Below are 16,361 nucleotides of genomic sequence, written 5' to 3' on the forward strand. Positions count from 1 at the left end.
AAACATGGTGTCTAACCAGATCCTTACTCTGGATGGCATTACCCTGACCTCTAGTAATACTGTGAGAAATCTTGGAGTCATTTTTGATCAGGATATGTCATTCAAAGTGCATATTAAACAAATATGTAGGACTGCTTTTTTGCATTTACGCAATATCTCTAAAATCAGAAAGGTCTTGTCTCAGAGTGATGCTGAAAAACTAATTCATGCATTTATTTCCTCTAGGCTGGACTATTGTAATTCATTATTATCAGGTTGTCCTAAAAGTTCCCTAAAAAGCCTTCAGTTAATTCAAAATGCTGCAGCTAGAGTACTGACGGGGACTAGAAGGAGAGAGCATATCTCACCCATATTGGCCTCTCTTCATTGGCTTCCTGTTAATTCTAGAATAGAATTTAAAATTCTTCTTCTTACTTATAAGGTTTTGAATAATCAGGTCCCATCTTATCTTAGGGACCTCGTAGTACCATATTACCCCAATAGAGCGCTTCGCTCTCAGACTGCAGGCTTACTTGTAGTTCCTAGGGTTTGTAAGAGTAGAATGGGAGGCAGAGCCTTCAGCTTTCAGGCTCCTCTCCTGTGGAACCAGCTCCCAATTCAGATCAGGGAGACAGACACCCTCTCTACTTTTAAGATTAGGCTTAAAACTTTCCTTTTTGCTAAAGCTTATAGTTAGGGCTGGATCAGGTGACCCTGAACCATCCCTTAGTTATGCTGCTATAGACGTAGACTGCTGGGGGGTTCCCATGATGCACTGTTTCTTTTTCTTTTTGCTCTGTATGCACCACTCTGCATTTAATCATTAGTGATCGATCTCTGCTCCCCTCCACAGCATGTCTTTTTCCTGGTTCTCTCCCTCAGCCCCAACCAGTCCCAGCAGAAGACTGCCCCTCCCTGAGCCTGGTTCTGCTGGAGGTTTCTTCCTGTTAAAAGGGAGTTTTTCCTTCCCACTGTAGCCAAGTGCTTGCTCACAGGGGGTCGTTTTGACCGTTGGGGTTTTACATAATTATTGTATGGCCTTGCCTTACAATATAAAGCGCCTTGGGGCAACTGTTTGTTGTGATTTGGCGCTATATAAAAAAAAATTGATTGATTGATTGACTGTAGCTGCGTTGAGCGCGCAATCATCAGAAAACAATAGATCGGTGATGACGGTCTCCATCACCTTGGTGACAGCCTGGAGGCACCTGAGGTTGAACAGCCCGCCGTCAGTCCTGTATCTGAGGAGAATGCCGTCCTGGCCGTCCTGGAAAGCGTCGGTCAGCATGGCGGAAAAGACCATGCTGAACAGTGTCGAGGCAAGAACGTGGCCCTGCTTTATGCCGTTGGTGACTGGGAAGGCCTCTGACCCGTCACCATCATGCAGAACTTTCACCATCATGCCGTCATGGAACTGTCGCACCATTGTGATGAACCAGCCAAACTTCTCCATGATTTTCCACAGGCCTTCTCTGCTGACCGTATCGAAGGCCTTCGTCACATCGACAAAGGTAACGAAGAGGTCGCTGTGTTGCTCCTGGCACTTTTCCTGAAGTTGGCGTGCAGCAAATATCATGTCCACAGTTCCACGTCTGGCACAGAATCCGCATTGACTTTCTGGAAGGAAGCACTGCTCAAGGTGTTGTAGTAGGTGGTTGAGCAGGACTTGAGCCAGGATTTTCCCTACGATGGACAGAAGGGAGATGCCTCTGTGGTTGTCGCATTGCTGGCGGTTACTTTTCCTCTTGTAGATGTGGATGATACTGGCATCCTTCAACTGTTGGTGGATCTCGCCTGCACTCCACAATGAGTGGAAGAGTTTGGTCAGTCTTTGCAGCAATGCTGGGCCGCCTGCCTTGTACACTTCAGCATGGATAGCATCTGATCCTGGAGCTTTGCCACAGGAGAGCTGTTTGATGGCCTGTCTGAGTTCATCTTCTGTGGGTGGAGTGCCGAGGTCTTCGTTGACCTCCACTTGAGGTAGGCGCGCAATGGCCTCTTCGTTGAATACAGCAGGGAGGTTGAGGACCTGGTTGAAATGTTCAGCCCATCTCTCCAGTATCTGCTTCTTCTCTGTCAGCAGTTGGGTCCCATCTGCACTGAGGAGGGGGGAGGAGCCTGAGGACTGAGGTCCATAGACAGCCTTCAGCGAGTCATAGAAGCGCTTGGTGTTGTGACTGTCCGCATAGCCCTGGATTTCATCGGCCTTCTTGCTAAACCAGGCATCTTGCATCTCGCGTATCTTCTTCTGGACCCTCTGCCTGGTGTTGGTGAAAGCATCTTTCTTTGCTTGTGAGGAGGGGTCGTTCTGGTGGACTCGGAACAGCTGGTGTTTCTCTGTCAGCATGGACTGAATCTCTTCCTCGTTCTCGTCGAACTAGTCCTGGTTTTTACGTATGGTTGGTCCGAGGTGTTCGAGAGCCGTGGAGTAGACAGTATCTCTGAACGCAGCCCACTGTTCCTCAATGCTGTCCTGGTCGTTCAGCGTGTCGGACAGCCTGTCATCCAAGTCACTGGAGAGTTGGTCAGCGACCTTCTTCAGCTTCGAGACATTGAAGCTGCCTCTACTGGTGGTTGGCTCTCACTGCGGTATTGTATCACTTCCTGTTCCGGAGCACAGCGGTGTTTTTCTGTATCTGTTAGCTGTTTAATCTGCGCAGTTAGATTGATCTAGTTATCTAGATTACGATTTGTTTCCCAGTGTAATCTTTATGTGCCTTAACTAAAGCACTCCTTCTGCTGAATCACCTCTAAATTATTTACACATTATTCACTTTGCGTGTTTTTAGGAATCCGCTAGCTTAGCGTAGCTACTAGCTCTTAGCCGATTTAGCATGGCGGCTTCTCCTGTCTCTCCCGCACTTTTCTGCTCTGGGTGTGAAATGTTTAGTTATTCCTCGGCCTCCTTTAGCAGTAATGGTACTTGTAATAAGTGTAGCTTATTCATAGCTTTGGAGGCCAGGCTGGGCGAATTGGAGACTCGGCTCCGCACCGTGGAAAATTCTACAGCTAGCCAGGCCCCTGTAGTCAGTGTGGACCAAGGTAGCTTAGCCGCCGTTAGTTACCCCCTGGCAGATCCCGAGCAGCCGGGAAAGCAGGCCGACTGGGTGACTGTGAGGAGGAAGCGTAGCCCTAAACAGAAGCCCCGTGTACACCGCCAACCCGTTCACATCTCTAACCGTTTTTCCCCACTCGACGACACACCCGCCGAGGATCAAACTCTGGTTATTGGCGACTCTGTTTTGAGAAATGTGAAGTTAGCGACACCAGCAACCATAGTCAATTGTCTTCCGGGGGCCAGAGCAGGCGACATTGAAGGAAATTTGAAACTGCTGGCTAAGGCTAAGCATAAATTTGGTAAGATTGTAATTCACGTCGGCAGTAATGACACCTGGTTACGCCAATCGGAGGTCACTAAAATTAACATTAGATCGGTGTGTAACTTTGCAAAAACAATGTCGGACTCTGTAGTTTTCTCTGGGCCCCTCCCCAATCAGACCGGGAGTGACATGTTTAGCCGCATGTTCTCCTTGAATTGCTGGCTGTCTGAGTGGTGTCCAAAAAATGAGGTGGGCTTCATAGATAATTGGCAAAGCTTCTGGGGAAAACCTGGTCTTGTTAGGAGAGACGGCATCCATCCCACTTTGGATGGAGCAGCTCTCATTTCTAGAAATCTGGCCAATTTTCTTAAATCCTCCAAACCGTGACTATCCAGGGTTGGGACCAGGAAGCAGAGTTGTAGTCTTACACACCTCTCTGCAGCTTCTCTCCCCCTGCCATCCCCTCATTACCCCATCCCCGTAGAGACGGTGCCTGCTCCCAGACTACCAATAACCAGCAAAAATCTATTTAAGCATAAAAATTCAAAAAGAAAAAATAATATAGCACCTTCAACTGCACCACAGACTAAAACAGTTAAATGTGGTCTATTAAACATTAGGTCTCTCTCTTCTACGTCCCTGTTGGTAAATGATATAATAATTGATCAACATATTGATTTATTCTGCCTAACAGAAACCTGGTTACAGCAGGATGAATATGTTAGTTTAAATGAGTCAACACCCCCGAGTCACACTAACTGTCAGAATGCTCGTAGCACGGGCCGAGGAGGAGGATTAGCAGCAATCTTCCATTCCAGCTTATTAATTAATCAAAAACCCAGACAGAGCTTTAATTCATTTGAAAGCTTGTCTCTTAGTCTTGTCCATCCAAATTGGAAGTCCCAAAAACCAGTTTTATTTGTTATTATCTATCGTCCTCCTGGTCGTTACTGCGAGTTTCTCTGTGAATTTTCAGACCTTTTGTCTGACTTAGTGCTTAGCTCAGATAAGATAATTATAGTGGGCGATTTTAACATCCACACAGATGGTGAGAATGACAGCCTCAACACTGCATTTAATCTATTATTAGACTCTATTGGCTTTGCTCAAAAAGTAAATGAGTCCACCCACCACTTTAATCATATCTTAGATCTTGTTCTGACTTATGGTATGGAAATAGAAGACTTAACAGTATTCCCTGAAAACTCCCTTCTGTCTGATCATTTCTTCAATCAATCAATTTTTTTTTATATAGCGCCAATTCACAACAAACAGCTGCCCCAAGGTGCTTTATATTGTAAGGCAAGGCCATACAATAATTATGTAAAACCCCAACGGTCAAAACGACCCCCTGTGAGCAAGCACTTGGCTACAGTGGGAAGGAAAAACTCCCTTTTAACAGGAAGAAACCTCCAGCAGAACCAGGCTCAGGGAGGGGCAGTCTTCTGCTGGGACTGGTTGGGGCTGAGGGAGAGAACCAGGAAAAAGACATGCTGTGGAGGGGAGCAGAGATCGATCACTAGTGATTAAATGCAGAGTGGTGCATACAGAGCAAAAAGAGAAAGAAACAGTGCATCATAGGAACCCGCCAGCAGTCTACGTCTATAGCAGCATAACTAAGGGATGGTTTAGGGTCACCTGATCCAGCCCTAACTATAAGCTTTAGCAAAAAGGAAAGTTTTAAGCCTAATCTTAAAAGTAGAGAGGGTGTCTGTCTCCCTGATCTGAATTGGTAGCTGGTTCCACAGGAGAGGAGCCTGAAAGCTGAAGGCTCTGCCTCCCATTCTACTCTTACAAACCCTAGGAACTACAAGTAAGCCTGCAGTCTGAGAGCAGGGGTGATATGGTACTACAAGGTCCCTAAGATAAGATGGGACCTGATTATTCAAAACCTTATAAGTAAGAAGAAGAATTTTAAATTATATTCTAGAATTAACAGGAAGCCAATGAAGAGAGGCCAATATGGGTGAGATAATATAATAACTGTTCTTAATAACATTTACATTTACTCTGATGGACTACCCAGCAGTGGGGAATAAGTTTCATTACACTAGAAGTCTTTCAGAAAGCGCTGTAACTAGGTTTAAGGATATGATTCCTTCTTTATGTTCTCTAATGCCATATACCAACACAGTGCAGAGTAGCTACCTAAACTCTGTAAGGGAGATAGAGTATCTCGTCAATAGTTTTACATCCTCATTGAAGACAACTTTGGATGCTGTAGCTCCTCTGAAAAAGAGAGCTTTAAATCAGAAGTGTCTGACTCCGTGATATAACTCACAAACTCGTAGCTTAAAGCAGATAACCCGTAAGTTGGAGAGGAAATGGCGTCTCACTAATTTAGAAGATCTTCACTTAGCCTGGAAAAAGAGTCTGTTGCTCTATAAAAAAGCCCTCCATAAAGCTAGGACATCTTTCTACTCATCACTAATTGAAGAAAATAAGAACAACCCCAGGTTTCTTTTCAGCACTGTAGCCAGGCTGACAAAGAGTCAGAGCTCTATTGAGCTGAGTATTCCATTAACTTTAACTAGTAATGACTTCATGACTTTCTTTGCTAACAAAATTTTAACTATTAGAGAAAAAATTACTCATAACCATCCCAAAGACGTATCGTTATCTTTGGCTTCTTTCAGTGATGCCGGTATTTGGTTAGACTCTTTCTCTCCGATTGTTCTGTCTGAGTTATTTTTCATTAGTTACTTCATCCAAACCATCAACATGTTTATTAGACCCCATTCCTACCAGGCTGCTCAAGGAAGCCCTACCATTATTTAATGCTTCGATCTTAAATATGATCAATCTATCTTTGTTAGTTGGCTATGTACCACAGGCTTTTAAGGTGGCAGTAATTAAACCATTACTTAAAAAGCCATCACTTGACCCAGCTATCTTAGCTAATTATAGGCCAATCTCCAACCTTCCTTTTCTCTCAAAAATTCTTGAAAGGGTAGTTGTAAAACAGCTAACTGATCATCTGCAGAGGAATGGTCTATTTGAAGAGTTTCAGTCAGGTTTTAGAATTCATCATAGTACAGAAACAGCATTAGTGAAGGTTACAAATGATCTTCTTATGGCCTCGGACAGTGGACTCATCTCTGTGCTTGTTCTGTTAGACCTCAGTGCTGCTTTTGATACTGTTGACCATAAAATTTTATTACAGAGATTAGAGCATGCCATAGGTATTAAAGGCACTGCGCTGCGGTGGTTTGAATCATATTTGTCTAATAGATTACAATTTGTTCATGTAAATGGGGAATCTTCTTCACAGACTAAAGTTAATTATGGAGTTCCACAAGGTTCTGTGCTAGGACCAATTTTATTCACTTTATACATGCTTCCCTTAGGCAGTATTATTAGACGGTATTTCTTAAATTTTCATTGTTACGCAGATGATACCCAGCTTTATCTATCCATGAAGCCAGAGGACACACACCAATTAGCTAAACTACAGGATTGTCTTACAGACATAAAGACATGGATGACCTCTAATTTCCTGCTTTTAAACTCAGATAAAACTGAAGTTATTGTACTTGGCCCCACAAATCTTAGAAACATGGTGTCTAACCAGATCCTTACTCTGGATGGCATTACCCTGACCTCTAGTAATACTGTGAGAAATCTTGGAGTCATTTTTGATCAGGATATGTCATTCAAAGCGCATATTAAACAAATATGTAGGACTGCTTTTTTGCATTTACGCAATATCTCTAAAATCAGAAAGGTCTTGTCTCAGAGTGATGCTGAAAAACTAATTCATGCATTTATTTCCTCTAGGCTGGACTATTGTAATTCATTATTATCAGGTTGTCCTAAAAGTTCCCTAAAAAGCCTTCAGTTAATTCAAAATGCTGCAGCTAGAGTACTGACGGGGACTAGAAGGAGAGAGCATATCTCACCCATATTGGCCTCTCTTCATTGGCTTCCTGTTAATTCTAGAATAGAATTTAAAATTCTTCTTCTTACTTATAAGGTTTTGAATAATCAGGTCCCATCTTATCTTAGGGACCTTGTAGTACCATATCACCCCAATAGAGCGCTTCGCTCTCAGACTGCAGGCTTACTTGTAGTTCCTAGGGTTTGTAAGAGTAGAATGGGAGGCAGAGCCTTCAGCTTTCAGGCTCCTCTCCTGTGGAACCAGCTCCCAATTCAGATCAGGGAGACAGACACCCTCTCTACTTTTAAGATTAGGCTTAAAACTTTCCTTTTTGCTAAAGCTTATAGTTAGGGCTGGATCAGGTGACCCTGAACCATCCCTTAGTTATGCTGCTATAGACGTAGACTGCTGGGGGGTTCCCATGATGCACTGTTTCTTTCTCTTTTTGCTCTGTATGCACCACTCTGCATTTAATCATTAGTGATCGATCTCTGCTCCCCTCCACAGCATGTCTTTTTCCTGGTTCTCTCCCTCAGCCCCAACCAGTCCCAGCAGAAGACTGCCCCTCCCTGAGCCTGGTTCTGCTGGAGGTTTCTTCCTGTTAAAAGGGAGTTTTTCCTTCCCACTGTAGCCAAGTGCTTGCTCACAGGGGGTCGTTTTGACCGTTGGGGTTTTACATAATTATTGTATGGCCTTGCCTTACAATATAAAGCGCCTTGGGGCAACTGTTTGTTGTGATTTGGCGCTATATAAAAAAATTGATTGATTGATTGATTGATTGAGCCTCTTTACAGCCTTCTGACCCTGGGGTCTTCTTGCTGGTTGGATGTGAAGTTTGCACTTAGAGATGATGAGCCAGTGGTCAGTCCAGCACTCGGTGCCGCACATCGACGTGGTCACCCGCATGTTCTGCCTATCCCTCTTCCTGGTGATGACATAATCGATCATATGCCAGTGCCTGGAACGCGGATGCATCCAAGATGTCTTGTTGCGGATGGGGAGGCGGAACAGGATATTGGTGATAATGAGGTCGTGTGCAGCACAGGTTTTGAGAAGCAGCAGTCCGTTGCTGTTGCACTTGCCAATGCCATGTCTTCCAATGGCTCCATTTCTGGCCTGTCTGCTTTGATGTTATCCAGCAGGGTTCGCACATTTCATGTGCCAAGATTTAATACCTTCACTTTCTTTTTTGCTGAGTTACGACCGCTGAGTGGGATCCCTGCAAGCCACGGTATGCTTACCGGGGTGAGTTTGAAGCAGGCTATGTTTGAGGCACCTTTTCTAGCCCCTTCCTCCGTGGAGGTGAGCAGAACTCCACTGCTACTTCAGCCCAGTAGAGAGCGACCCTATGCCCTGGACCACCTGTGTGCAGGTTTGTGACTACAGCTCCCAGTGTATCCGCACCTGCTGCTTCGCCACTCACCCATCGCCACAGGACTTGTGTTTTTTTTTTTTTTTTTTATTACGGTGGTGGTGTGTGGAGGGTGGAGTCATGACTTGCGCGTGACTTGGATTTAAGTGAGGGAGAGTTGCGCACAGTCGTCAGCCTCACTCTCTTATCCCGGCCCATCTGTGTCCAGTGACAAGACATAGGACGGCTGGAGATGGCTCGGGATGCAGTGGATGGCCAACAGTGTCCTTAGTGTCTCACTGTGCCCTGTTCGCGCTCCACAGCGCTTTGCTGGGTCCGCCTTTCTGCCCGTTGAACCAATCAGTTGGTTTCCTCCGTGCAGTCTGCTGGATCCAGTCTTCGCATGCAAGGGTAGACAAGCCCGAATTCACTGAGGGTTTTAGACCCGTCAGCTACCGTCCGCCTGGTTCAGCCGGCCAGTCGAAGCCGTTGCCCGGGGTGTGGCCGCTGTTGCATGCTAACAGCTGCTAGGAGCCACAGGGGAGAGCTGAGTGCATGGTGAGGACCAAGATGGGCGAACTACTCTGAAGAGCACGACATGTCCCCCCAACAGAGGTACTACCTCTACCATACACCCCAGATATATATAATATCTGGGTATGGTTATGTGGATATAATCTCCACATAACCAATAAAATGCCAACCTCATCAGCAAATAATAAGATAATCTGAAAATAACCCATAAAACACCAACTTCATCAGCAAATGCCAATATAAATCATCAATAAAACACCAACATAATCTGCAAATAATATATACTGAATAAAATAATTAAACAGACGTCATCAGCAAATGACAATATCATCTGTAAATAACCAATGAAATACTGAGCTCATCAGAAAACGACAATATAAACTGAAAACAAGAGCAATCGGAGATGACTGACATCCACCAATCCTGATCCAGATTGCCTTCAAATTTCAGTGGAGTCTTCCATGCCCTAATATCTGTCTGTGGTGCAAATTTGGTGAGAATCCGTGAAGTCGTTTTGAAGTAATCCTTCAGAGCCTATATAAAGTGAAATCTTGATCCAGAAACCGAATCCAGAACCAGATCCAGATTCGGATCACCTAAAAAATTCAGTGGAGTCTTTCATGCCCTCCAACCACACACGAGAAAGTTTTTCTCGTGTGTGGTTGGAGGGCATCTATGTGTGGTGCAAATGTGGTGAGAATCCATGAGGTAGTTTTGTCGTAATCCTTCAACATTATACAAAGTGAAATCTTGATCCAGAATCTGGATCCGGATCACCTCAAAAATTTACTGGAGTCTTCCATGCCCTAGTATACAATATGTCCATGGTGAAAATTGGTGAGAATCTGTGAAGCAATTTTGCCGTAATCCTTTATATAAAGTAAAACTTGATCCAGAATCTGGATCCAGATCCAGATCACCTCCAAAATTTAATGTTGTATTCCATGGCCTAATATGTATCTGTGTTGAAAATGTCGTCAAAATCCATGTAGTAGTTTTGACGTAATGCTGCTAACAGTCAGACAGATAGACAAATAAATAAACACAGACGATTTTATTACATCCTTGGCAGACATAATCAATAAATCACCAACATAATCTGCAGATAATACAGTGGAGAAAATAAGTATTTGACCCCCTGTCAGTTTTGCAGGTTTTCCCACCTACAAAAATGTAGAGGTCTGTATTTTTTATTGTAGGTTCACTTCAACTGTGAGAGACAGAATCTAAAAAAAAAAAAAAATCCAGAAAATCACATTGTATGCTTTTTAAATAATTAATTTGCATTTCATTGTATGAAATAAGTATTTGATCACCTACCAACCAGCAAGAAGTCTGTCTCACACAGACTTGTTAATTTTTCTTTAAGAAGCCCTCTTATTCTGCACTCTTTACCTGTATTAATTGCACCTGTTTGAACTTGTTACCTGTATAAAAGACACCTGTTCACACACTCAATCAATCACACTCCAACCTGTCCACCATAGTCAAGACCAAAGAGCTGTCTAAGGACACCAGGGACAAAACTGTAGACCTGCACAAGGCTGGGATGGACTACAGGACAACAGGCAAGCAGCTTGGTAGAAGACAACAACTGTTATGATTATTTATTAGAAAGTGGAAGAAACACAAGATGACTGTCAATCTCCCTCGGTCTGGGATTCCATGCAAGATCTCACTTTGTGGGGTAAGGATGATTCTGAGAAAGCTCAGAACAGTCACAAAGATTACATTAGTAACACATGATGCTCATCATGGTTTAAAATCCTGCAGGGCAGCAAGGTCCCCCTGCTCAAGCCAGCACATGTCCAGACCCATTTGAAGTTCACCAGTGACCATCTGGATGATCCAGAGGAGGCATGGAAGAAGGTCATGTGGTCAGATGAGACCAAAATAGAGCTTTTTGGAATCAACTCCACTTACCATGTTTAGAGGATGAGAACAACCCCAAGGGTTGTTCTCATGGGGGTGCTCTTCTGCAAAGGGGACAGGACGACTGCACCGTATTGAAGGGATGATGGATGGGGTCATGTCTTGTGAGATTTTGACAAACAACCTCCTTCCCTCAGTAAGAGCATTGAAGATGGGTCATGGCTGGGTCTTCCAGCATGACAATGACCCCAAACACACAGCCAGGGCAACTAAGGAGGGGCTCTGTAAGAAGCATTTCAAGGTCCTGGAGTGGCCTGGCCAGTCTCCAGACCTGAACTCAATAGAAAATCTTTGGAGGGAGCTGAAACTCCAAACCTGAAAGATTTGGAGAAGATCTGTATGGAGGAGTGGAACAAAATCCCTGCTGCAGTGTGTGAAAACTTGGTCAAGAACTACAGGAAACGTCTGACCTCTGTAATGGCAGACAAATGTTTATGTACCAACTGTTATGCTCTGTTTTTCTAGGGGTCAAATACTTATTTTATGCAATAAAATGCAAATTAATTATTTAAAAATCATACAATGTGATTTGCTAGATTTTTTTTTAGATTCTGTCTCTCACAGTTGAAGTGAACCTACGATAAAAATTACAGACCTTTCCATTCTTTGTAGGTGGAAAAACCGGCAAAACTGACAGGGGGTCAAATACTTATTTTCCTCACTGTATATTCTGAAAAAAATGAATAAAACAGACCTCATCAGCAAATGATATTATAATCTGTAAAACATCAGCGTCATCAGCAAACGATAATATAATGTCAACAATCAGGAAAACAACGTCATCAGCGAACATGAGCATTCAAAGCAGCTTTGTTTAAACTCTGTGAGATGTGAATTCAGAGTAAAAACTTCAGACTTTTGATGCTCCAGTCTGTTTCTACAAATCTTTGGGTTGGCAGTAAAACGGGACTTGTGAACTCAGTGTTCCTGTAAAACTATGAGATTATAAAGTTTGAAAGAAAGTGTTGGTCACGTGTTGGTTTTTTGTGTACTTTGAAGTTTAGATGATTGGGATTACTTTTGCAGCTTCTTAACTTTCTGGGAGGGTGGGTGGGTGGGGTGGGGTGAGGGGCCTAAGAATTTACACCCAAAACAAAATTTATACCAGCTTTTGCTGAAAACAACAATCAGTGTAAAAATATGTCTGTTAGTAGAATTGTCCTCCTTTTATGTTCATTTATTTATTTTTGAAATTTCCTGCTCCTGACCAGGAACCTGCTGGAACTCTTTTGAGGTCTAAATGAACTGTGAAGTCATCGATAAAACACCTCTGACCTCCTCTTTCACCGTCAGAATCAATGCGATCAATTTGTGGAACGTTTGCATGCAGCGTCAAGTCCCTCAGCAAGACATCATGAGACTAAAGTCGAGGTGCGAAGAGGTTTACCTGAAGGTCGGCCCTGCAGCAACCAGGGGCAGCACACCAGGATGCAGGCGATGCCAAGCAGCCGAGCCATCGTCGCTGTGGTGACAGAGCAGCGGCAACTTGTCATCTTTATAAAACCACAGAACTGCTGAGTCACCATGACGATCGTGGATCTGCTCACCCTCAGCATGTCTTTGTCCATCAGAGCAGAACCAAGAGTCCTCGGCTCCAACCCAGCGGGCAGCCAGACTCCAAGGACTGAAGTCACCGTGACGTCTGTTATCTTTGCAGAGAAGCCGACTCACCTGAGCGAGTGAAACAGGTTTCATTTTCCTCACACCATGACAGTTCAAAACCCCAACACGAGCTTCAAACCTACGTCCTCGCAATGAACACACACACAAAACCAATACAACAGAAGGCATGCCTGGCCTGTGACCTGTATGACCTCTAACCTGGTGGTTTTAACAAGTCACATGACCAAAGGGTCACCCTCTGAAGATGTTCCTCCAAAGAGACCAAAGTCATCACCTGAGAGTCGTATCTCACTGACGTGCGACTAGTGGAGAGGGGGTGGAGACACAAAGCTGTGCAAAAACAGGAGAAAAATCACTAACTTTCTCATGTGGAATCTCACTGAACTGGTCGCGTGCACAATGGGTTTGTGACAACCCGGAGCATGAAGCTTAAATCCAGTGATGGGCACAGTTCCGCTAACCGCTAATTATCGAAGATAATGTTTTCATTATCGGATTAGCTTTTCAGATAACTTTGAAAACCGTCATCGGACTAATTATCATATGATAAGTTTTGGTCCGATCATTCTTAGACCGCTAACGACGTGGTAAACAAAGCTGAATAGTTACAAACATCTATAAAATCTAAAATCAGTTGAGTACCTACCTGTTAAATGTTTTATAGTAGATGCACAGTTTTATCCTCTGTAGACATAGGAGAACTGGTTCTAGAAGAAACCGCTCTATCCTCTGCAAGCAAAGGAGCACTGGTCACAAAAAAAGAAAAAAAAACTAATTTCTTTTGACCCCATACTGATATGCTGGCAATATCACCCAAGTCATCCAGAGGCACACTGTTTTAACTTATGGTTAAAATGTTAATAAGTTAATAAGTTATTTACATTCACGTCTGAAGTCACGTCTGAAGTTTTATAAAGTGAAAATATCAGATATATGTTTTAGTTTTAAAGTAATGCACAAATTTTGAAGGTTTTAGTGTGGACATGTTGTGTCCAGGTGCATTATGGGTACCTCACAGTGTTGTATAAAGTACCGGAAAATCACACTTAAGTAAAAGTACAGATACCCATAAAAAAAAAAAATGACTTTGGTAGAAGTTCAAGTAACCGATTGAAATGCTACGCAAGTAAAAGTCTTAAAGTATTTAGTATTTATTGTACTTAAGTATGACAAGTAAAGTACAACAGTAAATGTTAATAATCAAAAACTGACTGTTTTTTTTATATTAAAGTTTATCTAGGCTTGTAAATGACTGGGACTTATCTCTGTGCTTGTTCTGTTGGACCTCAGTGCTGCTTTTGATACTGTTGACCATAAAATTTTATTACAGAGATTAGAGCATGCCATAGGTATTAAAGGCATTGCGCTGCGGTGGTTTGAATCATATTTGTCTAATAGATTACAGTTTGTTCATGTAAATGGGGAATCTTCTTCACAGACTAAAGTTAATTATGGAGTTCCACAAGGTTCTGTGCTAGGACCAATTTTATTGACTTTATACATGCTTCCCTTGGGCAGTATTATTAGACGGTATTGCTTAAATTTTCATTGTTACGCAGATGATACCCAGCTTTATATATCCATGAAGCCAGAGGATACGCACCAATTAGCTAAACTGCAGGATTGTCTTACAGACATAAAGACATGGATGACCTCTAATTTCCTGCTTTTAAACTCAGATAAAACTGAAGTTATTGTACTTGGCCCCACAAATCTTAGAAGCATGGTGTCTAGCCAGATCGTTACTCTGGATGGCATTTCCCTGATCTCTAGTAATACTGTGAGAAATCTTGGAGTTATTTTTGATCAGGATATGTCATTCAAAGCGCATATTAAACAAATATGTAGGACTGCCTTTTTGCATTTACGCAATATCTCTAAAATCAGAAAGGTCTTGTCTCAGAGTGATGCTGAAAAACTAATTCATGCATTTGTTTCCTCTAGGCTGGACTATTGTAATTCATTATTATCAGGTTGTCCTAAAAGTTCCCTAAAAAGCCTTCAGTTGGTTCAGAATGCTGCAGCTAGAGTACTGACGGGGACTAGCAGGAGAGAGCATATCTCACCCGTGTTGGCCTCCCTTCATTGGCTTCCTGTTAATGCTAGAATAGAATTTAAAATTCTTCTTCTTACTTATAAGGTTTTGAATAATCAGGTCCCATCTTATCTTAGGGACCTCGTAGTACCATATTACCCCATTAGAGCGCTTCGCTCTCAGACTGCGGGCTTACTTGTAGTTCCTAGGGTTTGTAAGAGTAGAATGGGAGGCAGAGCCTTCAGCTTTCAGGCTCCTCTCCTGTGGAACCAGCTCCCAATTCAGATCAGGGAGACAGATACCCTCTCTACTTTTAAGATTAGGCTTAAAACTTTCCTTTTCGCTAAGGCTTATAGTTAGGGCTGGATCGGGTGACCCTGGACCATCCCTTGGTTATGTTGCTTTAGACGTAGACTGTGTTTCATAATTATTGTATGGCCTTGCCTTGCAATGTGGAGCGCCTTGGGGCAACTGTTTGTTGTGATTTGGCGCTATACAAGAAAAAAGTTGATTGATTGATTGATAGTATTAGTCAAAATACTGAAAATTGTGCACATCACACAAAAACACTTCAGAAACAAGGTTTCAAATCCTAAACAAGAGTAGGATACTCACTAGGTGTTCACAGGAAACAGTTATTTATTTCTATATGTATTTATTTATTTTCATTGTTACATGGTTTTATCTTTTCTGTTGTGTTTTGTTTCATTAGGTTCTTTTTGTCTCTTTCTCTAAAATTGTATTGTAACATTATTAGTCTATTATTATTGACTATTAGTGTCTATTATGTAGACTATTATTGTTGTTGCTATAATATATGAATAAATAAAAAAAATACAATTTGACTCTTTTACGACAACAAACGCTGAGACATTAATTATACAGAAAACAAATCAAATCAAATCAAATCAATTTTATTTATATAGCGCCAAATCACAACAAACAGTTGCCCCAAGGTGCTTTATCAAATCAACACAAACGTGCTGATGTGAACAGCTTAATGCTAACTTAACACTGAAAATGCCGTAGACATGCTAACTCGTTAGCATTGGTCCCATTTTTAAATTATAAAAAGACCATAACAGGTCGGTTTAACATAAAAATATTAAATATTACTCACAGACATATGCTCTTCGGGGTTTTAGCGGGGAAAAATTAGGATACAGTGAAATATAGTAATCAATCCACAAATCATAGATCGAAGCACTGCTTTGATCTGCGAATCAGTGCTTTGATTGGTTCAAGGTTCAAAGCAAAGCCGCGCTGCAGAAAAGTTGATTACAGACCTGCTGCAGGTCTGTAATCAATGTAGAAAAATTATCATGTTCCTGATAAACAAGTGTGCAACTGCAAAAAAGCCTACTGGACATGTCTCATGACAAATCGGCCTGACTTCGTTGCAGTCACTAGTAATCAGTGGTGTCTCTGGGTGAAAACACGACTTTTTTCACGTGTGTGTGTGTGTGTGTGTTTTGTAACGAGTAACGGCATGGCCCATAGAAAATGTATCAGAGTAGAAGTATGCAATTAAGGTCGGAAATGTACTGAAGTAAAAGTGAAAGTAAGCTGAATTAAAAAAACTCAAGTAAAGTACAAAGTCTCCCAAAACGTACTCAAGTACAGTAGTGAAGTATTTTTACTTCGTTACTATACAACACTAGTACCTCAGTACATTGACGACAGAAGAAATGCATTTGAGACGCTCTGATC

General features: G+C 42.5%; 1 protein-coding gene across 1 annotated transcript in view; it reads right to left on the minus strand.

The window, feature by feature from the left end:
• The window catches only part of tg (thyroglobulin), a 143,198-nt gene extending 130,709 nt beyond the window's left edge, over positions 1-12,489 (minus strand). Inside the window, 1 exon segment of the mRNA XM_034165528.1 lies at positions 12,381-12,489. Within this exon segment, the coding sequence (XP_034021419.1) occupies positions 12,381-12,486 (106 nt within the window). The 5' untranslated portion in view covers positions 12,487-12,489.
• Between the last annotated feature and the right edge of the window lie 3,872 nt (positions 12,490-16,361).

Source organism: Thalassophryne amazonica, unplaced genomic scaffold (genome assembly GCF_902500255.1).
Source record: "Thalassophryne amazonica unplaced genomic scaffold, fThaAma1.1, whole genome shotgun sequence".
Taxonomy (NCBI): Eukaryota; Metazoa; Chordata; class Actinopteri; order Batrachoidiformes; family Batrachoididae; genus Thalassophryne; species Thalassophryne amazonica.